The sequence below is a fragment of the Odontesthes bonariensis genome, chromosome 16 (genome assembly GCF_027942865.1).
Source record: "Odontesthes bonariensis isolate fOdoBon6 chromosome 16, fOdoBon6.hap1, whole genome shotgun sequence".
Classification (NCBI taxonomy): domain Eukaryota; kingdom Metazoa; phylum Chordata; class Actinopteri; order Atheriniformes; family Atherinopsidae; genus Odontesthes; species Odontesthes bonariensis.
This window is the reverse complement of record NC_134521.1, coordinates 24,342,336-24,365,280: the sequence shown is the minus strand read 5'-3', so window position 1 is coordinate 24,365,280 and position 22,945 is coordinate 24,342,336. Positions and strand designations below refer to the sequence as shown.

General features: G+C 41.6%; 1 protein-coding gene across 9 annotated transcripts in view; it reads left to right on the top strand.

Moving 5' to 3' along the window:
- rapgef6 (Rap guanine nucleotide exchange factor (GEF) 6) overlaps positions 1–22,945 on the top strand; it is a 134,415-nt gene that overhangs the window by 30,018 nt on the left and 81,452 nt on the right. For 8 of the 9 annotated variants that reach the window (XM_075486666.1, XM_075486664.1, XM_075486665.1 and 5 more), the window contains exons 2-5: positions 700–770; positions 1,587–1,643; positions 4,782–4,865; positions 16,778–16,847. In XM_075486666.1, the coding sequence (XP_075342781.1) occupies positions 700–770; positions 1,587–1,643; positions 4,782–4,865; positions 16,778–16,847 (282 nt within the window). Of the gene's footprint in view, positions 1–699; positions 771–1,586; positions 1,644–4,781; positions 4,866–7,899; positions 8,166–16,777; positions 16,848–22,945 lie in introns of those variants that run through there. The other variant, XM_075486668.1, reaches the window with a different exon arrangement.

Below are 22,945 nucleotides of genomic sequence, written 5' to 3'. Positions count from 1 at the left end.
CTATAGCAGCTGGTGTCTTCATCAGACTTTTGACACGGAAGCAAATTTCTGCATATTTCCTAGTTCTGAAACTTTAGGTGGAACAGCGCGGGTTTTTGTTTGAGAGTGTCTTTGCTGTGGAGTCCCACCTGTTAAAAGTAGCTGCCCCAGTAGCTGTTCTGTTTGTGTGATCCTACACGTGCTAATGAGGTCGCTCCCTTCACATACACTCTGTCATCCTCTAAATGTTTTGACAGCTGGCCCTGATACAGTCCTATTTTAAGGCAATGGGTGGGTATATCGGAGAGGCTCTTACTGCTGTCATGTGGGCACATAAGTGGTGTGCCCGTCTCGTCTGCTTTGAGGGTGTCAACTGGACAGGCAGTGTCTGGCATAGGCCAAGTGGCTTCTGTCAGCTCAGAGCATTTGATGTGATTTACACAGTGCAGACACATTCCACTCACTGTAAACAATGAGCTTTTGATTTTGAAGTCCCCAACGCCAAACCATCAGTTTTAGGATGTTTAAGGTGTGTTCTTGCACTCTGCGTCGTCACTGAAGCATAACGTGTACGAACATCTGTGAAGATGTAAGTTCTTCCCTTTTTGGGTGTGTGGTTGTACACGATAATGTAATACTTTCTTGATGGATGTTTTTTTTTTTTTTTTTTTTTTTTTTTCTTTCAGTAATAATGAATTTATCATCTTTATGCCCCTGCAGGACCTGCACACAATCTACTGTCACCTTTACCGCATGGATGTCCTCTCCCACCTGAGGGAACATCAACTGCGGTGAGTTCTTCTTATTTCCTGTCCTAAAGCTGTATTACTCTTTAGACCTTTTATATATATTTTACCAAACGTATTTGAACGTTCTGCTTTAAAGGTGGGGTCTGTGATGTTTTCTGGAGCATTTTTTTATCATATTGTCTGAAAACCTCCTCACGACCCCATTGCACCCACTAAAATAGAATGTTTGGAAAAAAACCGAAATCTTTTAGTCCAGTGTAGAGGGTGTAGCAAGAGGAAATGTCTGACCAATAGAAGTACTGATGAGAGTTACTTCTATTGGATTCTGACATGCCCATCAACCGTCAGCCCCCCTCACCCCTCCCCCCTGCGCGTTCACAGACTTGTGAGTTTTTTTTGTTTTGTTTTGTTTTCTTTGTTTTTAGCTAGTAATAGACGTGAGCACTCTCGCCTCATTTTGTGTCGCGAGCACTCGTGAGGTCTCGTCTAGTTTCGTCCTCGATCTCGGGAACATCCGAACACCTCGACCCACAGCATGCACGTTCATGTGTTTTGAAGGCGTGGTTTCGAGGGGTGGGCTGAAGGGAGAGGCAAGGTTGTGTATTTTCAAAAAATGAGTTTACTTAAGAAAATGTTTCGGGAAAAAATGGTTGAAAATCAGAAAAGAAATGTAGTTTGGGTTGCAGTAAGCCATCTTAACACTCCAAGCTAACAGAGTTAATGTGTCCTCTAAAATGGATGAGCTGGTCGCCTCCCGAGGGGAAAAAAGGTGTATGTGTGATGGGTTGCAAGAGAGAAAAATGTATCAAGGATGTCTTTGGAGACAAAAAAGCTAACGTCTTTGCCTGTCTGTCTCAGGTCGATGTGTACCTCAGCCAGGTATGAGAGACACGAGGCCAACCACATCCTGTTTTAGTAAGTACAAGCGCTCACGCCAAGCGGGATGTGCTCCTGCCATGATCTGCTACATTTCCTCTGTATTTGTTTTCCTTTATATTCTGCCCTGCTTCACAATGACGGCATCCTTCACATTAACAGTAGGTATGTGCCGAGAGCAAGTGTTCAGCAGGGGTGAATGTTAGAACAGTTAGAACGAGTCTCCTGTGAAAGATAAGAATGCCTTCAGGCAAGAAGAAAAATAAGCTTTCCAACATTTAATTTTAGGTTTAGTGTTTTTGCTACTTCATCATGCTAGGTTATGACAAATGTGTCATTGAATTGTCAGTTCTTTGCAGCCTGGTTGCGTTCAAGGATCTAAAAATCACTTGCATCTGAATAATAAGCTTGGTTGCCAGAGTAACAATAAAGCTACTTTACAATTTATAAAGCATTTACAATATTTCTGACTTAAAGCATCAGCAGGTTTCCCACAAGTGCTCCAAGTACATTTATTTATGGTAAATCATTCAATTCTACATATCAGTGAGTGGCAAACATATGTGAACATTTGCTTTCAGTATCTGATGCGGCCTGCGACCTGTCCCAGATGTAGAATAACAGGTCCATACCTTGATACAACTACTGCCATCATTCCCAGATAGCACACTGTTCTTAAACTAAAATGTTCTATTTTGGTCTCACTCCTCCACACAACATTTTTCAACAGCCTTCTGGTTTATCCACATAATCTGACTGCTTCATGAGAAGCTGCAAATGGGTTACAGTATTCGGTTTTGAGAGCGGGTGCCTCCTCCTTCAAGCTGTGTCAAACACACCGTTTTTTTTCCTCGCGATGGTGATGTCATGAATTTAAACATCAGCTATTGTCATAGAGACCTTTAGCTGCTCTTGGACTTATCTCCTGGCTTTGAATTTCCTCAATTGGTCTGCTTGTGTATGGATATGTTTTAGGAAACTTTCTACAGATGGTTTCAGAACATTTTTCTGCCCGATTAGCATCAGCAGTTATTTTTCTGATTCCTCTGAGGTCTCCTTTCTCTCTGCCATGATACTTCCACAAGCATGTGTTGTGAAGACCAGACTGTTACAGACATGTGGGTTTTATGTAAAACAGGGCAGCCACTCAAACCTTATTGTCACAACATTGATGCAACACACCAGATGCCAATTTCACTTAGAAATGAACTGCAAATCCTGGTTATGCACATATTTTTGCCATTCATGGATATAATGGATACTTGTATTGGATTTTCTCTTCTATTTAGTGTATCTGATTGTCTGAATGAATATATATACATACATACATATATATATATGTATATATATATATATGTATATATATATATATGTGTATATATATATATGTATATATATATGTATGTGTGTGTGTGTGTTCTGGAATTTTCTGAATGGTTCATAACCTCCCAAACAGCACACTAGATACTTTGACTTCTCCACCCTGTCTCATCTTTCAGGCCACGAGACAGCCCTACTGAAGACCTAGAACATTAAAAAAGGCTCACAAACGTGTGCTCCCTTCTCTTAAAAAGTTAATAGATGAGCTCGTAATGTAACTGTAGCACCTTTTTCAGGGAAAAAAAAGCTGTTTGTGCCCATGTTCATGTAGCCCAACGACGTATTTCAATAATTTTTGTCAGGCTGTGTCATTAGTGGGATGTTAATGGGATTTGTTGATGGTAAAGAAAAATACAATATCACCAAACTTATCCTTTCACCATGTCCACAAATAAGCTTGGTCAAACTTAAAGATATCCTTAATATGGTACCATCTGCTTAGCTTATTAACATTTCTAGCAGCACATAACTTTTGTTTCACTGTGAAGTGAGTTAAAATAACTGCTGCATGTACTTTAATTTATGTACTTTAAACCTCTCATCTTCTGCTGGAGATGTTGTTTTAAGATGCAATTGTCTGGTTGAAAACACTGATAGCAGCCCTCACTTCTGGCTTTCTCGGCGTGTGAATAAATGAATATGAAGGAGATGGATGAGGCAGATGGTAGTGTACAAAGAAGTCAGAAAGGTTATGAATTTTGCTGAAAGTAGGAGAGGGTTGACAATGAGATGAAATGAGAAAGTAGAAAATGGCAGCAAATGAAAAGCTGTAAAGACACATCTTAAAATGGGAGGAATGCTTGCAAAAGAGGAGAGAAAAGGAGATATGCTACAGAGGAAGAAGGAGGAAAGAAAAAGCAATGTCCAGAGGGAGGCGAGATGAGAAATTAGCAGGGGAGGAGAGCGCAAGGTGGAAGAGGGATGAGGGTGGCTGGGATGTGGAGGAAATGTGAGAGATGGAGGGAGGACAGAGACAGATGAGTGAGAAGCTCAACATGCTGTTGATGCATTTTCATGCTCACTAGAATCACATTAGACACTCGGGCGTTTAATTTAGCATCAAATAAACACACACTCATTTTCTCTCTCCTGCCTCTCCTCCGGAGGCAAGACTTAAGTACCTTAACCCAGACCAAAGTGGCTGCCATGTTCAATTAGTTTTCAGTTACACACACACACACACACACACACACACTTTATACAGACAGCAGATGAAAGCAATCAAGGTCTCTTCAATGAAGCTACACTAGAAGTTAATCACATTGGCCTCGCTTAAATCCAACAGTGCGAGAACTTCTTTTCTGTTAGCTTTTACGCATAATTACATCAGTATTCTTGCTTTCTTACGCTTAATGTAAGGATGAGAGGAATGTATAACTAGATTTGGGAATGACAGCCGCAAACAGGGAAATGGCTGTAACTTGTATTTATTCTCATCATTGTGTAATTTGCAAATGTTTTTCCCAGTGACGGGGAAAAGTATTCCTCATAACGAATAGCAGAAGCTGTCAAAAAAGGATGTTCTACATCGTCTCAGTCTCCAGATGAGACTCGCTTTGCTTTCCTCATATGTCATATTTGTTGCTGCAATTCCAGCCACAAATATGCAACTGAAACTAATTTGATATTTAGTTAGTCAGCTATTTTAAAAAAGACATTAAAAATCACCTCAAAGAACCCAGAAATCCAAAGTATAGGGGGAGTCCAATTATGATAACATTTTCAATTGTTAAGGAATATTGACCTCATTAACAGGGTAATTAACATTGTTTCACATGTAATTTCCTTCTGTTCCAGCCCAGACAGCATCGCTGCTTGTTGGTACATCCTGCTCTCCGGATCAGTCTTTGTCAAGGAGCACATGTACCTGGCAAGGTGCTGGTATGTACCAACACACACAGAACACAAGAGAACAACATCATGATGGGACGAGACAAGGAGGTGTCGTGTATAGTGAGCAGACGTGGGATTTGTCTGACATGGCACGTGAAGCTGCTCTATGGCAGCTTGTCTGATGGAAGATAGGGGTGTGTGTGTGTGTGTGTGTGTGTGTGTGTGTGTGAAGCTGTAAGAAGATGGGGGAAACAACATGTCACAGAGCTGTAAGCTATGAAAAGATGGGATTTACTAATGTGTATGGGAACCTATATGAGTGCGCACACACTCTCTCTCACACACACACACACACACTTACTTGCATCCAATGCTTGTAAGTTCACGTTGAGCAACACGGAACAGATTTCCCACATCTTTGATCCTTTCACGAATTAAAATGAGAGGAAATTTTTCTTGAACCCGAGCCGTGTAATTCTTGACTTTTTTTTTTTTTTTTTTTATAATCTCAAGTTTCAGAAGATGTGTCGGGTCTCATCTGCCTGCACGGGGGCCGCCTCATCTTTTAAACTTCTCCAAACTCAGAGATTTGTGTCCTCGTAGAACTGCGCTGCAATGAATGAGGACTTTATTGGAGATTTTCTTTCTATAGAATATTACTGGTTCATGAATCAATAGACAGGGGGATGTCAATTCAAAGGAACAGTTGGACTTTAATGGTTGGACTGCTGTCGACAGGAATGACCTCTTTTAATGTTCTTTGTTAAAGCAGAGCTGAAGAAGCCTGTGACTGAACTCACTTTTGTTTTGTAGATTTGAGCTTTCTTATTGTAAACTTTCCAAATATGTGGAAATAACTGGGGAAAAGCTTCAATTCTGTTGGAAACATTTAGAGGTCTGATATTCTCCAAGCTTCTTTATTTAGTCAAAGAAGCTGTTTGACTCAGAGTCAGACCTCCAGAAGTACAACCAGAAGTCCTTGTAACAGGGGCCCTGTCTTTATTGTGGAGTACTAAGACTATATTGTTGATTATATCGTTGGACTGTATCAGCTGAAGTGTATGCTGTACTGGATATTTATTCCCTCCACCCTCGGGTCACATTTCTGGCATTTGACTTTTGAAACAAAATACAATGAATCTGGTCATTGTCCAGCTGGCAAGAGGCAATAATACACATGACGGGAGCCTTTGGAGAGAGGGGCAGCAGTTCATCGACAGTATTTTCTGATTTGATAAACAAAATGCTAGGCTGTACTCTGCAGACCAATCGGAGTGCCAAAAACATCTCAAAATACCTTTAACTGAAGTGTTTCACCTGTTTAAACACTGGAATTGATTTTACAGGGGGGGGGGGTGGGGGAAGACTGTGACTGCAATTGCCTGAGGTCGGCCTTCAGTGTTTACTTTTACTTTGTTATTTTAGTTGGACTGAACCAGAAGAAACATGCCCAAAACAGAAAAGAGGGGGCAGATATATTGCATTTAGTCATTTCTTCTGGTAAAGTTTTGACTTTCTGGCCTGCTAAAGGGTGTTGGTCATAAATGAAGGATGATGGCTGAAGCATGGTTTGACAGGACATTCAAATATCACCAAATAATCATGTCAAAGGAAACAGCATTTTTATTCTTAAGAGTTGCACCCCCATGACAAAAATGTTTGAAGCTCTCAAGAGAGGTCATTGGTAACTTTCTCAGCTGTAACATTTATTGTGGTTTTCATTTGATTAACTGCAATTATCATTTACCTCTTAAGACCATTATAGAGTTGGGGAGAACAAAAATGACTAATGTACCTTAAATTGAGATTAGGATTAAGTTCTAATCATTTCCAATTTGTTGACATAAAGCTACTTTCATCTGTAAAAGGCCAGAAAATAATGGAAATTTCCTAGCGCCATCTTTCTGAGTCCCTTACCGGTTTGAAAGGGGCTCGTGTTTGTCAGGCAGAAGCAAATAGGAGGGAAAAAAACACTTAGACCCACTAACATCTGACTTTTGTCTTGGTAAAGGCAGCATTCTGTAGTCATTCCAGGGCCAAATTACAGTGCAGCAGTTAAGGTGTATTTATCGGCTCCATTACCGATCAGCAGTCATTTGAACGCGACACGCGGGTGGACACGCTAATTTTTGCCTCATTTCCGCCATGATAATGCGAGCTGCCACTGAGACAATGAAGGCTTGTTGCCACCGCTGGGAACAGCCACAAACTCCCTCTGTGGTCAGAGAAACATTGCCCAATCAGCATTTAGGGAACAGATGCTCCATTCTACGTTGACTTCCCCTGCTTTCCAGTGCGTTTGTAAAACTCAATCTGCTGCATTGGAGAAAAAGTGTTGAATGGCAAGATTTTATTTTAATAATTTACTTAGTTATGTTTTTTTTTTTAATTTGCAAGGAACAATTATCAAAGCAGTTCCAGGTTACTATTCCATTCCATAAATTTAATATCCGTGTCACTTCTAAACACTGCAAAACACTCCCCATTGGTGGCAACTTCAGAGGAGAGGGTGGCCTGAATAAGCAGAACTGAAACCAAGTGCAGCTTGATATTGTTTTTCTTTTAACTGCTCATATGTTTCATGGAGAATAACAACTGTAACACAAAGTAGACCGACAAACTGTAGCAGAGAGAATAGATGGCCATATATCGATAACCTCAAGGCAGTTTGCACCGGTGCGTGGGTGTGTGTGTGTGTGTGTGTGTGTGTGTGTGTGTGTGTGTGTGTGCGTGCCATTCCAGCATGGGTCAGTTGATAACTAAATGAAAGGTTGGGTGGGGGAAGATCAGTGCCCTGCAAAGGACCACAGAGTGTACGTGTGTGTGTATCTGAGTGTTAGAGTACCAGTAGCAGCAGGGGGTTTGTAAAGGGTCATAGAGTGGGAGCTGAAGGGTGTGTGTGTGTGTGTGTGTGTGTGTGTGTGTGTGTGTGAGAGAGAGAGGAATGCGGAACCCTGGCAGAGCAGTGGATGGCCATGTGTTCCTGAGCAGCCTGCCCGCCTTTAGCCCACAAGCACATCCAGACAGGAAATGAGTAGGCTACCCCCCCCCCACACACACACACACACACACACACACACACACACACACACACTTAGTTGGAGCCAGCAAACAGACAGACAGAAGTGAGCAGAGAGAGAACACACTCCTTACTAAAAGCCTGATAGGCAGCTACTTCTCCTTTCTGAGGAAACTTCTTATACTCGCACAGCTTGGAGCACAAAACAAACGCACTTAACCTGAACTTGGACTATTTAAAAGATGAACTTTTCCTTCTTCTCATGGTGGATAACATGCTGGATATTAGAAGGAATTCAAAGACGTGGACCCCCAGTATTCCTGTTCCTGGTTAGTAACCTTAAAGAAAGAAATTTGCATGCGTCTCATTCTGGATTGCAAGAACCTTGCTTCTAATGTCACAGCGATCGCAGGCCAATTCAGCTGCCATTTTTCAAAACTCCCTCTCTCTGCGTTTGTGTTCTTCAGCCCGGCATGCTTCATTTCCTGCCTGCCGTTATTTAACCGACTGGATAGCCAGAAGCTCCCCATGGCACTGTGGCAGGATAACTTACAGCTGCTGGGCCTCTTAGCTCTGAAAACCCAGATGCCAGCTGCTGCGTGTTGTTGTTCTTTATCTTCACTGATTATCTTAAAAAGAAGCCGACTCTTTTTCATATTACAGCCACCATTACACATATATGGACGGCAAAGTGTTTGTGCTGGTGCTTGTTGGTTGATAGCTGTTGTTGGTAAACTCTGTATGACACAGACCAAAAGGAAACATGTCAAAAAAAAAAAAAAGAGGAAATTCTGATAAGAACATGTCATATGTTGAATTAAACCATAAATTCATTCTCTATTTATCTGACATAGAAAAATGTTGTCCCCAGTCTGGTGTAGTAAATCAGTGCTGAAAATATATTCTGTATTTCCTTGTGTTTGCCATTCATTTGTCTTGCTGTTTACTTAGGGGCTATCAGGTGCCCCACAGGTTTAGCAAATTTTCTTAGTTTTTTTAGATTTTTTTTAAAAGATTTTTTTGTTTCTCCGGAACTTGCTGTGCTGCACTTGAGTAAAGATCACGACAAGATAATCTCCAATGTTGGGTAATGAACGCGGCTTCAGTCTAGTGTGACTGGGTATCTCAGTTTAAGCATTGATGATAACCTAACTCACTGCATTAAAGCTCAGTAGTAGCTGTTGATCTTTCAGATTGTGTTTTTTTCTGAACAACCCTCTACATCAGTTCGCTTGTGTTTTTTTTTTTTTTTTTTTTTTGTGTGTGTGTGTGTGTGTGTGCTGGTGCTCTTTCTAAAAAGAGATGAATGCTGGCCAGTCCTCCAGTCTTGTTTAAAGTGTGTATGAGTCAGCAGAGTCGGTGTTGGCCAGCCTAGCGTTAAAACAGTACTGAGAAGTAGAATTGTCTGTGGTTTTTCTTTCTTTACCCTTACTGTTATTACCATGGAAACGTTGGTGCCATATTGGCCTAAACTTCTATTTTGGTTAGATTTTTATTTATTTTTCTCTTTAAACAAAACTCGAACTTTCTATTGACTCATATTACACACAGTCTGCACTGTGGAGAAAAACATCACGGACAGTTTGGAAACTGACTTCTCTAGAAGAAAAGAATTTAGAGCAAGCAGGCCATGTTTTGTGGCATGTTTTGCTGACAGTAGTGAAACCAGTCCTGCTGCGTCGCTGGGATAGCAGTGCAGGCAGGGTGTTTCAGCAAAAAAAAAAAAGAAAGCAGGGGGAGCAGGTTTTTTCCATCCAAAAATTTGAAACTCGCCCAACTTCCGCCACTATCCACCATGTTCCAGCAAACTGTCTCCTCTCTGATCGACCTCCCAGTCTTCACTGTGGAAGATAAAGGAAGACATTTGCTGGTGATTTCCACTAGAGGATATTCTGTAGCTTCAAGAAAGGCGGTGCAAAGTTATCCGCCTTGAACGTAAAGAATAGATTGTCTCTTTCTCCAGAGGCGTAAACTAGGGCTGTGTTCAAAAAATCGATCCACGATCCAATATCGATTCACGCTCAAAAAACACGATATCGATCCAAAAATGTGTGGATCGATCTTCTCCAGGCGACTGGCACAATTTTTTTTTTTTTTTTTTACGCGGAGGCGCAGTATAGAAAGCGAGTGCCGGCAAAACGAAATCGAAACTTAAGGCGGCAAAATGGCTGAATCAGCAGCATCACTAAAAACACCACCTGGATTGAAGGCAGATGTTTGGAAACATTTTGGATTAGAGAGTCAGTCCAGGTAGAAGCCCAGAAGGGATGCAGATAAAGTGTGGATGCTTGGGGGTTAGTTTATGTGGTCCAGTGACGATCTGTCTGTCCTTCGGTGTGATGTTGACTTCTTTTTTCAATTAAGCCATCTGTTACATGAGCAACCTCCTGTATGTCATTTCACAAGTCTCTGGTTAAAAGACTGTGGGCAGGGGGTGCTTGAAGTTTTCCAATATGAGGGCCAGTTCATTTTAATTTATTTATGTTTTATTTGGTCATTGTTATTTAGTTCTGGTCATTGTTAATTCTGCCATGGTTATGTTACTTACATTTCAAAATAATACTTGTATTTTTTACTAAAATAAATACTTGATACTTGACTCTTCTCTCTCTCTGTGTCCCTCTTACACATACACAGATACAATCACCAACACATGGGGCCGTTTTGTCTATTGGACAGTATTTATTTCCATTATGTCTGTAAATAGATCGATATCGAATCGTGGATCGAATCGGATCGTGACCTTGTGAATCGAAATCGAATCGATCTAGGGAATTCGGATCGATTCCCAGCCCTAGCGTAAACAAGTGTACTTTTGATCAGTGGCGTGAGTTAAATGTCAACTAAATCAGAGCTTGTGCACGAGAAGTGTTTGTATCACAGTATTGGTCGATTTAAAAATAAAATAAATAGATAATAATAAAAAAAATAGATGAATAAATAAAAGAAACCCGATCGATATGTGTATTAACAATGCCCCTCAATGATGTTACCGTTTGCACTCTTTGCCACATCTCTGCTTTTCCCTGGCTTTAGACACCACGTCAGCGTGAGCGTGCATGTGTGTGGCCATACTGTCACGGTTTATTGTTGAGGGCGCCGCAGCTGTCACTGGACCGGGGCTGAACCTGTTCCCCTCTTCCATTAACTTGTTTTTGCAGAAGGAGAGTACAAAGAAAAATGATCACCTGCTGATATCCTGCATACTTCACTTGCAAGAATAGAGAAATGTCCATTGTTCATTCCAAGGGAAAAAATAAATCATAAAGACATAGAAACGGTAGTAATCCGTAAGCCAAAGTAAAAGCATGGTCATCAAGACAACAGATCTTTAATCAGTGACATAAAAGACGAACTTAAAGGTTTGGATTTGCTGGTGTTGATTGGTCAGTGTGATTTGGTCTGATCAGACGAGGCACAGATGTTTCCTGCATAATTTCAGGAAATCATTAAAATGCCAAATCCTGTAATATACAGCTCATCTGGTTGATCTGGGATCACCTGAGCTGTTTGTTCGGATTCATTCACACGCACATGTTGCTAAATCTCCGCCTAATTTCGTCACAAGTCTTGAAAAGTGCAGCTTTCCAGACCGCTCCATTTCATTGGGTTATGTCACAAGAGATGAGATCAACAGTGTCGTAGTATTGTGTTACAAGTGTTAACTTGCTAATAGGTGAAGAATTAGTATGAAATATATCTGACCTGAACACTGTAATTATATCCTTTCTAAACTTTATGAACAATAATTGTGTGCGTCTTTGAAATAAGCTTTTAAAACCTGAACATTCAAACTAAAAATTGGATTTCAAGCATCTGGTACAACTCAGGGCAGATCTTCAGAGGATTCTTTATTTTGATTGTACATTCGGTTCAGCTTCTTCAGTCTTCCTTAATAAGAAAGAAACGTTTTCAGGCGGAATGAAAAGCAGCTCCAAAAGAGCTGGAGTGCTGTGAGATCTTCACCAAACTCTGTGCTGTCGTTTTGATTCTTTTGTTGATATGTTTATCAGTATCTTTTTTGCTTTGTCAGTTGTAAAGGCTAAAGTTTGGCCATATTGTGGTTACAGAGGTTTGAAACAGATTCACACCAGCTGACAACAGACATGTATCGCATGTCAGTTCAGTCAGGGCAGATGCAGTAGCATCGTAAGTGGGTACAGACAACTTTTTGGGGATGCAGTTGGTTACAAAATACAAAAGGATGGAGCAAACGCACACAGTGGCACACACTTGGCACACAGCCTAAACTCCAGTTTTGCTAAAGCTAATTTATCTGTAGCCCACTGTATCTCTCCATTGTTTCCCCTAACACTACTTGTCTCGCCACCCTGCACACACAGAGTGAAGAGACAGGCTTGGCAGGCTTTGTGTGGTGCTGACAGGGACCAGGCGTTTCGCCTCAGTGGAGTGTAGAGAGATCTGTCAGAGTCGGGCTGACCTCCATGCAAAGGGCTCAGAGCTCCAAGTCCAGCCCACTGCATTCCTCCCCTGGAGAACTTGGATGTACTTGCTCCTTTATAGATGTGTGGATTTCATTGTGTTTATGTTCTTACTCTGCATTTCTTTTAGTTTTCCCAATCAAAGCAGTTCAATTTTTTTTTTTTTTTTTTTTAAAGAAATGTCATACTTTTGTAGATAATCTTTGTCCCAAGAGCACAGCATTTTTGTGGCGTGGAGCAATTTAGGCAATTTGAATTGGTGCACTTGGTGAACAACCCATGTGTTGGCAACCGTCTTGCTCGATGAGGTGACATGGACAGATGCCAGTAAACCCTTTCCACCTGTAGAAGTGTTTTCTGCAGCTGACTCTGGCATCTGACCTCAGCGCAGGGGGGCAAGAAGCAGCTGAATTCCCTAAGAGATGGCCAAGATGGTGTCACGTGATGAGTCATTGAATTAAAGAAAAAAGAAAAGAGCTTTTGATGAAGGTAGGAGTATTGAGTTGAAACTCCTTCTCTTATTAACATTACTTGCTCTGTGCTCTTAATGGCTTTAAAATGAGACAACTTAATGAAAAGGACAGCAAGGCTGTGTCAGTAGGAATTTGCTGAACCTCATTCACTTAACTCAGAGATTGTTCAGTGTGAAACATATTGACACAGAACGTATCGAGTTAATGTGGCAGTAAAACGAATCCCCACACGGCTCATTTGGGCCAAGTTCAGCTACAGTGAAAGAGGTCTTCAGCTGATTTCCTCCCATTACAGCTCTCCTCATGTTCAGTGGATAAAGATTTATTCCTCTTTCGATGTGATGCAACAAGGCTTTGAATGTGCATCTTTTTCACAATCACATTTCCTGTGAAAATGGCTATTCCAATTCAGAAATGTGTTGGAAAGAGGACTTTAATTATTGTTTATATCATTGGATCTCATTACAAAGACAGACTTGTACCTGAGCTTCCAAATGAAGAGTCTGACATCGAGGACCGTTTACATCGTTGTAAAGCTGATATTCAGGATGGTGTATGATGAAAGCTTGCTCCTTCTGATGCAGAGTAAGACCAGCGGAAAGGAAAGGGAGGCGGGATGAAAGGGAATGCAGAATGAGATGTGGAGAAAACAGCAAAGCCCAAAATAAAATGCAAAGGGAGAGATTTGCAATGGTGTGGGCATGGTAAAGTAGGCAAAAACGGGAAAGCAGGGAAAAAAAGGATCAGTACATAAAAGGGATTGAAGTGATTGGTCATAGGAAATGGCACAGTGTGGACAAAGAGGAAAATGACAAAACTTTAAAGGAAAAAAATGGGCACACAGAGGGTGGAAGCAGGTGTGCTGAGGGGTAAAAGGAGGGATCAAAGAAAGCTGAGACGGTTTAAAAGACGTGAATGTTGGCTTTCTCTCAGCTCAACACGCTTCCACGTTCAAAAAACAGCCGTTCCCCCTGTCCTTAAACAATGCTAAATCGCCACTTTTACATGCCAAAGGGAGCGAGACATTTTGGCAGTTCAATCTGCTTGCGGGGTTCACTGCATGCTCTGATTGAGCCGTTCCGACGGAGGATCTCTCCCACCCTCACGCAGTCAGTGGGAAACACACAGACGTGAGTAATTGCTGTATTCGTAAACACAGACACTCACTCTCTGAGGGATTTGTTGTCAATGTCGTGTGAAGAATTGCTTGAAAATTCAAATCCGTTTTGAGATTCAAACATCTTTTGCACTCTCCCAAACCCTGTGCACACGCCTCCATATGCACACAGAATGGGCTCAGTCAGTGTTGAATCTATAAGCCTTAGAATGAATCCACGTGTCAAATCATCGGAAACCTTTTTTTTTTTTTTTTTTTTTTTTTTTTTTTTTTACCTGAAAGCCTAAACATCAGTGAAAAGGAGAAAAGGGCTCATGCAAGGAAAAATGCCTCTTATGATTCAGGTCTTTCTAAGTAAATGGAAGGTAAATGTTAAAGGGGAAATTCCTTTTTTTTTTTTTTTAAACCTGGACCTTATTTCTGGCATAAATACGTTCATTGAAATACGTCCTCGTGAACAGGGCAGAGACAATACAGCCTGTAATTAAGGCATTATCTGTCCTTATTTCACCAATACTTTAAGACGAATGAATGAATGAACGCATACTATTGCACACTTAGCTCAGAGCTGCCATGTTGTTGGTATTAGGGGCCATCGGGGGCTTTCTACACACGCGTCTACTGGGATGACGTCATCGACGTGCGCCACAGAAGCAGCAGCATCTTTACACGGAATGTGCTACTGCTGCTGGTAACATGGTTCGTTATTGCGTATTTCCAAATTGCCATGTTGCACAAAACTAGCTGTAGCAAACTCCGTGTGAAGATAGCCGGCCGTCACAGAGCACGGAGCGAATGAGTTGTGCTGCAGCGGGGAGCGGCGACGAAGTCATCCCAGTAGATGCGTGTGTAGAAAGCCCCCGATAGCCCCAAATAACAACAACATGGCTGCTCTGAGCTAACAGTGCAATAGTACGCGTTCATTCATTCATTCGTCTTAAAGTATTGGTGAAATAAAGACAGATAATGCCATTTAGAGGCTGTATTGTTCTCTCCCGTTATATACGCTGGTCTCCGGTGATCTAAATACTTTCACCAAACTGTTATCGTTGAGTAGATGCACGTAATTTATGACAGAAATAAGGTCCATGTTTAAAAAAAAAAAAAAAAAAAGGAACTTCCCCTTTAACATTTACCATTTATTTACCTAGAAGGAGTTGAATCATGGAGGCGTTTTTGCGTGCATGAGCCCCTTTAAATGACTGAAAATGTGAGAAACTATCGTTTTGCTTATTACAGTGTAAATTACTGGACCCTTGAGTGTCTTTGCATGGTGTTCGACCTCCTTCTATTTTGGTATGGCTGTTCTGCATATGCAGACATGCGTGTAAGTCCCTTTTAGATGTTAGGTGTAAAGTTGATTGCTTTTCCAACATTGACAAAAACTGCTTAGCCTTCAGAGTAACCCCTTACAATACAAGCGCATGCATAGGAATACTCAGCAACTCCTATTCTGTGTTCTGGGGGAGCATGGAGATGGATGTGGCTGAGTTGCTGAAGCTGCGGTCCACCAAACAGAGGGTTCGCCATCATTTTGGCTTTCCCAGCTTTAAGCCCGAAAAGATGTTTCCCACAAAATGCCAAGCATCCTAAATGTCCGAATTAGCAGCTTTTCTTATTGATGTATAAAGTGATGTGACAGAAAAATGTGGAACATGCACAAACGTTTTTACGACTCATTATGTGGTTGTGTTTAACGGGTTGAACTTGCATGCTGCCACTTAAGAAACAGTGCCAACAGAAAGGCAACACTTTCGGTCAATTGTTTCAGCTTTTGCTTTCATGGGTTTGGTAAATGCTCCAAGATACTTGGTTAGAGTTAAGTCACGGTTTAGCAAGCACATCGTAACCTGGAAAATAACCAGAGCCTTTCTGCTATGGAATTATTGCTAATTACAATATTGAAATGTTTGACTTAATCCTCGACTTTGGTTTAAATGAAAGAGTTTTTTTCGTTTTCTTGGAGTAAATGAAGACATCTGCTCAGTGATGAGAAGGGGGCGGACTCAGCTACGTGGTCCGTTCTCATCACATGGCTCCTTTGACAGCTCAGCATTCAGATTTGTTACATCTACTGAGCAGTAGGGTTTGTGTATGGTGAAAATAATTTGGAAGTTTCACAGATTTTTTTTTTTTTTGTTTCATTGTCAGCGCCGTAAATGTGCCCATTCATGGGTGTTATTGTGTGGTGGGGCGGCCTCTTGCATCAGCAAGTCTATCTCAGTTTATTTTCTTAACTGGTTTCTGTGTTTTTAGTCTGCTGACTGTGTACCGTTATTTTGAGGAGACGGTCATGAATTTTTCTTTATCTTTTTTTTCTTTTTTCTCCTGTGGTTAGTCCTCCACCATGAACTGCTGACATACTTCACTAACACCGGTGAAAGCATGTCTCTTGACCGAGATGCTTTCACGTAAAGGTTTTCAGTTACACTACTTTAGAAGTTAACTACTAATTAATGTCTTAGGGCACCTCAAAAAGGCTTTTAGAACATTTAAAAATCATGGCCCATGAAATACGTAATTCTGTCTTTTAAAAGGTTATCAGCTCAAGGATTTATTGCCAATCGCTGTAAAAGCTAATCTCTTCATTTTTGGTGTTGAGTCTTATAGAACAGACCGAGACTTCTTGGTGTACTTCACTCTCAACAGATGTTTCTCCTCCTGTTTAAAGACGTTTGGCACCGACATGGCCTGGACACCCTCTGTATCATGTTGCGTTTAATGCTAGGCCAGCCTAATGATTTGGGTAATTATTGTGATTTGATGGCCTGTAATTTGGGTGTTCATCTGTGGGTGGGCGAATGTGACTGAATGCATCTGCTGCAGCTTTACTTGTGAGCAAATTTTCTCATCTCTGCTTGGGTTTGTTTCTGCTTTAAACTGATTTTTGCGCTCGTGTGTCTCCACAGTTTTGGCAAGCAGCTGGGGGGCAGACGCGGCTGTGAATGCATCACTTTGGAGCCATCAGAAATGATTGTGGTGAGTATAGAAGCTGCATCTCTCTCTTTCTGTCTTGGATTCGGCCTGCCTTTGTCTCACTCCCACCACATCTCACTTTTATCCTGCCGCCCCTCCCTTCTCTGGCCTTTGATATTAGTCTTTTTTTGATGTCTGTTTTACTCTTTTCTGCTTTATCCTTCTCCCGTTCATTCTGTTCTACCTTTTATCTGGTTCCCTCTTCTTTCTCTTCTCCCTGTCTCACATTTAGCTTGAATGTGAGGATAATATGGCACTTTCACAGTCTTTCCTGGAAGGCATCAGAGTGTTGCACGCATTTATTTACATGGAAATTTCTCTGATAACATGGTCGTTCTCGCTTTCTCACCCACACGTAGCTGGTTTGTCATGACATGAAATGAATGAAATGTAGGGATATGTCTACACTTACACTTACCTTTTTATGGCAGCTGTGTTTTTAGGAGAACATGATCCCAAGGAAGCCCATCTCTCCCAGCATCAAGCAAACTAGTGCAGATGACAAAAAATTACATCACTCAGGCCTCACACACAAGCAGAGGCTGAAGATTGAGTTACATTTGGACTTTGCTAGCCCTGACTGGAATCCCAGATATTTTTTGCACTCATCTCGGATAGTAGAGTGTTTTGTACTTCCAAAAGTATCTATTTTTCAGTCAGCATTGCTTCATGTAACATGGATGATACACAGAAGCTCTGCATTAGGGCAGACTTGGTTTTGAGCTTCAGAAAACTGCCTGTGGCTCTGAGTACAGGAGCGTTGGGCATCTTTTCAGAGAGGGCACATCAGCCATGTCCTATGGAACTCAGCTATGGTGCTCTGTTATGAATATGTTATCGTGTGATCATTCAGTTTGACTTCCTCAGCATTTTGAAAATAACGTTGAGTGTTCCTGTTTGCTTCCTCGTGGTCTCACGTTTTACAAATCTCTGCCTCCCTCCTTGAATGTCTTTCCTGCTCTGCTGTTTTTATTTCTACTGAGTCCTCAAGAAACCTGGAACGTTTTATAATGTCGTCTAACTATGAGGTCAAAGAATGGAAAGCTTTTGTACAGATTTTTCGTTTTGATTTGGAAGTCTCTCATCTGAGCGATGGTACTGATAAAATGCCTCCCTCCTGTAGCCAGCGGGAAAAGTGATGGAACCTTGTCATCACTAGACAGTGTGTCGCTCTGTTTGCTTCAAACTGTAGCAATAAGTAGGCCCTCCAGAAAAACACGATTTTGCGATCGCTGATTTCATTGCAAAATACCGCTGATTTATGCGGGGGTCAATATTTTTCAAAAAAGCCGCATATTCACCGCAATAATCACATTTTCCACGCAAAATATGCGAAATATGCAGGACTCGCTTGATTTCACAATCTCCGCACTTTTCTGCATAAAGTTGGGAAGAGAAAAAAATGTCGAAAATTAACGAGAGACAAAATGAAAAAAGCTAATCGATCTCACCTACCGACGCACATTACTGCCAAAGACCGGGCAAACCAGTACCCCGATGTCTTGCACGAAAGTGGGGGGAAACTATTCTGCACCCCGTTCAACTGTGTGTTGGAGCATAAAAGAAAATCGTCGGTGACGTGCCACTTTACCAGCGCGAAACATTTGAAAATGCTTTCTGCAGCTGCGGAAAGGAAAGCCAAAGCCAGACAGCTGACGTTCACCGAGGCATCAACCTCCAAAACCATTGTGAGGGCTACCTGAAACGAGGTGAGTAGCGTACAAGCTTGAAATTGGCCAAATAAAGAATAAATTAAACAGAATGAGACCGAGAAGTGTGTGTGTGTGTGTGTGTGTGTGTGTGTGTGTGTGCGCGTGTGTATGTATTGTGAAACTGCTTTTGTTAAAATAAAAAAAACCTTCTGTGAAGTAACTTGGTTCCAGTATGCTTGTTTATCATAGGAGGTCTTTAAAATGACTCTTTTTCATTCAGTAGCAGCATATTTTGCAACTTTGCATAATTCACAACTTTTTGCATAATTCGCAAGTTCCGCAACTTCTCGCAATTTCACGGCATAAAATCATTAAAAACCCCCGCATATTCAATCGCAAAATCCAGGATTTTAGCCCGCAGATCAAGGATTTATGCCCGCGTTTTTCTGGGGTCTAAATAATGTGCAAGATTTGTTAGCCCCTCTCACTTTGTGATGTAACACAATAATGAAAGCATTCATTTTGTGCCTCCAGTAAGCTTCTGGTGGTAAAAATCCTCTTGTTAACTGGAAGTTACACTTTCACTAAAACTGAGAGGAATAAGATTAGAATATCTTCCAGAGGCTTGAAAATGTCTTTTTATTCAACTAATGCATGATTGTAACAGTTTGCAACTCAAAGGACTAGTTCAACATATTAAAAAAGTAGGTATTTACAACTTGGTGTCAAAACCGCATGTTTCAGCTTTTTTTTCTGGGCACTGGAGGCTCCAGGAGGTTACTTCTCAAAAAATAGTCTGTCACTTTGCTAATGACTAAAAAGTGAGCGGGTCCTCGTTAATTAGTAAGCTGCTAGGTGTTTTCCTCTGTTTACAATCTTTGTTTTAAGCTACAGTAAGTCAGTGCAGGAGGTTCAAGTTTCTAATGCAGACAGAGATCTTTTCTTTTACAACTCTCCTTTTCATTGTTAACAAGAAGAGTACGGAGAAAACTGCTTTGTGTCATCAACCCTGCACTGGCGAAGTAAGTTTACCTGTGTTTCTTTTTTTATTCTTTCAAGTGTTGCTTCTCAGACATCGTAGAGAAATCAACCAGAACTGAAGAGGTGTTTGTTGACTGGAACAAAAGAGGAAAGAAGGGAAAGGGAGATAAAAGAAGAAAGGGTGAAACGAGGGGTTAAGAAGGTGATGGACAAAAGGAATGGAGAGCGATGGAAGGAAAAGAGTTGAAGAAGGGGATAAAAATTAAAGCCACAAAGGAAGAAGGAAAGAAAGAAAGACGCATACCATTATAGAAAAGGGAAGAGTGGAAAGAGAGAAAAATGATGGAATAGGAAAGATGAAAGAAAGAGGTAAAGAAAGACTGAAAGAGTCTGATGTTCGTTGACCTCACTGTTAAAATATCAAATGTGCTCCTCGGCACCGGTACCCAACAGAGAGTGTTCAGTCCATTAATAGCATCCAGTCAACCTACAGCCCTCGTTCAATCCACCAGTCACAAGGAACCAGAAAAAGCAAGAACTACAAGGGATTTCTTTTCACTGCATAGCTGCCATAACTCTGACAGTAAGACTGGATTGAAAGCAGAGCTGTGACATAGAGTCATGTTCTTACTTCCACCGATTCACCCCGTTATCTCATCTGCCTTTACACGAGCTGGAAGACCGCTATCTTATGACGAGACGTGTCAGTGCTTGCTTGCAGTGTGAATAAAGGGCGTTGTGATGTCGTGGCAACCTTGAGGCTTGTTCGAGCTGTCAGCAACATCGAAGGATGCCCAGCCCACCCAGCAGCTCCAGGGACATCCGAGCAGAACTTTTTCATTGAAGTTTACCACACTGAAATGGGTTCATAACAGCGAGGAGCTCTTTCAGCAAAACGCTTAATCCTCAACTGCCCCACTGGGTCCATTCAGCGGGTATTGCTGCAGGAAAAGGCCGCGGTGGTGCTGACCGTCTTAAAGGCAGGATTGTGTGAATTTGAACGAGGGTTCTGTAGAGGAGCCGGCGAGTTCGTCGATTCAGTTGCCTGGGAAGCAGGAGATAAAGCCAGTATGATTAAGAAAAGAAGACTTTGTTGCTGAGGGAATAAAATTAGTTTCAGCTAAACTTTCCTCTAAATGAATCATACAATCGACTCTGTGTGTGTCATCCTGGAGGAGCGTAGAGACGTTTGCAGAAGTGGAGGGTGGAAGGAAGAGTGGAGACGCTTAGAAAGGAGACGGAATGAATCAGCTAATCAGAACCTTAGGGAGAACATGAAGTGTTTTTCCTCATCTGCACATATGTCTTCATGTCCAAGTATGCCGCTTTCTTTTTAGTTTTTTTCCACTTAGGACTAGCAAAGGGGATTATGTAGAGGATGTTATGATCTGTGCATTTCCTCATCTTGTCCACGTTTATCGGCCTGTAACGGTTCCTCGTGTCTCAGCACAGCAGGGCGGCGAGGCTCTTTGGATCTTATGTATCAGACTGACAGGAAGGAAGCAACATTGTACAGCACACTTGTGTTAAGCTGCTCCATTTCAGACTTTTCAAAAAGTTGGTAAGACTTTACCGACAACAAAACAGAAAGGAAGAGAAGCAGAGTTTGAATGCCTTGTAGCTTCGCTCCCCTTATTTGTTATGTATTTATTCATTTCCCTAAAGATCATGGATCGTTTTTAGCATCAGTCTTTATGCCTGATAAAGATCTGAGACTAACGTATCTGCCTCTTCAATAGGTAAAGATGAATTAACTCACACATATTTGGTTCATTGGTAAAATTGATAATAAGAATATTAGTTGTTGCTTCAATCTTCTATTCACTGATATTTCTATTTCAGATTGGTTAAGCTAATTTAGCCACTGGCCTTTGATAGCACTTTGAAAACAGTTTGAAACTGGTTTAAAGAAATTGTGTAACCAAGTGTAAAGCTGTGCCATTATATAACCAAATATATAGAGACCATTGTATTGGCATCAGTGCTTAAACACGGTCAGTGGGAAAGTTTGAGGGAAGGGTTCATATCATCGATGATACCTATACCGGGGGGAAAAGGAAAAGAACAAAAACAGGAGAGATTCCTGAAAAACTTCTGACAGAATGTGACCGGAAAACAAGAGCAGGGGGACTGTGGTGAAGTCACACCGCACTGCAGCCAATCGGCTAATTGGAGCCATGGGAATACAGGAGGGAATGTGATCTGTGGCTCATCATCACTCTGGTCACAGGAGGGACAGGAGGGACAGGAGGGACAGGAGGGACAGGAGGGATAGGAGGGATAGGAGGGACAGGAGGGACAGGAGGGACAGGAGGGATATTCAGACGGGGTTGGTTTAGTGTGTGCGTGCGTACTGGGAATGCTGGGAAATGAATGGAAGAAAGCAGTGAGAGGAGAGGAATTAAAAAGTAAAACAAACAAACAAAGGTTAGCTGATGCACGCTGATGGGGAAACCATCAGATGGAGAGGAATGTAAACCGACAGATGAGTCGAAGTGGAGTTCATCACATTCTTATTTAAATGCGCTCCGGAAACAGGAAATGTGGTCAGTTTAGAGCAGTGACTGGTGGTCGTGGGGGGGGGGTTGTTATATTCAGTCAGGAGACCCAAAAGACACACTCAAAGTAAGTCAAGATGGACATGAAAGTATGATACATTTCTAACCACCTTTAGGCTGTCTGACTCACGAGGCTCATTATTGGCGAGATGACATTTTTTGCTGAGGGGACACATCGATACCTACACCCGCCCCTTTTACAATTGTTATTTTTGTTTCATAGTTGCACTATCCTTCATTCAGTTGTTTAAGAGGCCATTACGCCTAAATCACCCACTGTCTGTGTAATATAGCAAAACTGTATTAACTCGGTGAGCCCTGTGATGTTTATTTTTGAGAAATCCTAAACATTTGATCGCTTTTAGGATACCGTTTAGTGAGTTTTATAACACGAGGACACTGGAAGGCAACCAGCACAAATATACTGCTGCTCTTCCATATTTCTCTGAACACAAACACTGTGGCCGCACACCAGGTCCTTATCACTGGTTGCAGCCGGCATGAGTCTTTCTACATGAGATGTCTGAACGCACATGACTGACCTGAGGAAAGAATACACCATGATCACCAACAATGCAGTGTTTGTGGTGTAGAGGATCTGTGACCAAATCGTACTTCAGTGTTCTAACTGCTTTACAGTCACATTGTGAGCTCAAGGGGACAAGTTGAAAGACTCAAATATCCCCCAAAATGACATGGATAAAAGACCAAACTTTTTCAAAATTCAGATAGCGTGGATCACACTCCTCATGTTTGACCGTCACCACCCTGGCTGTGTAGCAGAATGCACAGCATTCAGTAGGAGAAGCACGTCACAGCGCTGTGTCCGAGTGTCTGGCCAATGCTTGACATCTAGCTCATTTTTCTCAGTCATTGAGGTGTTGTGGTGCTATTTGGTCTTTATGTCGGT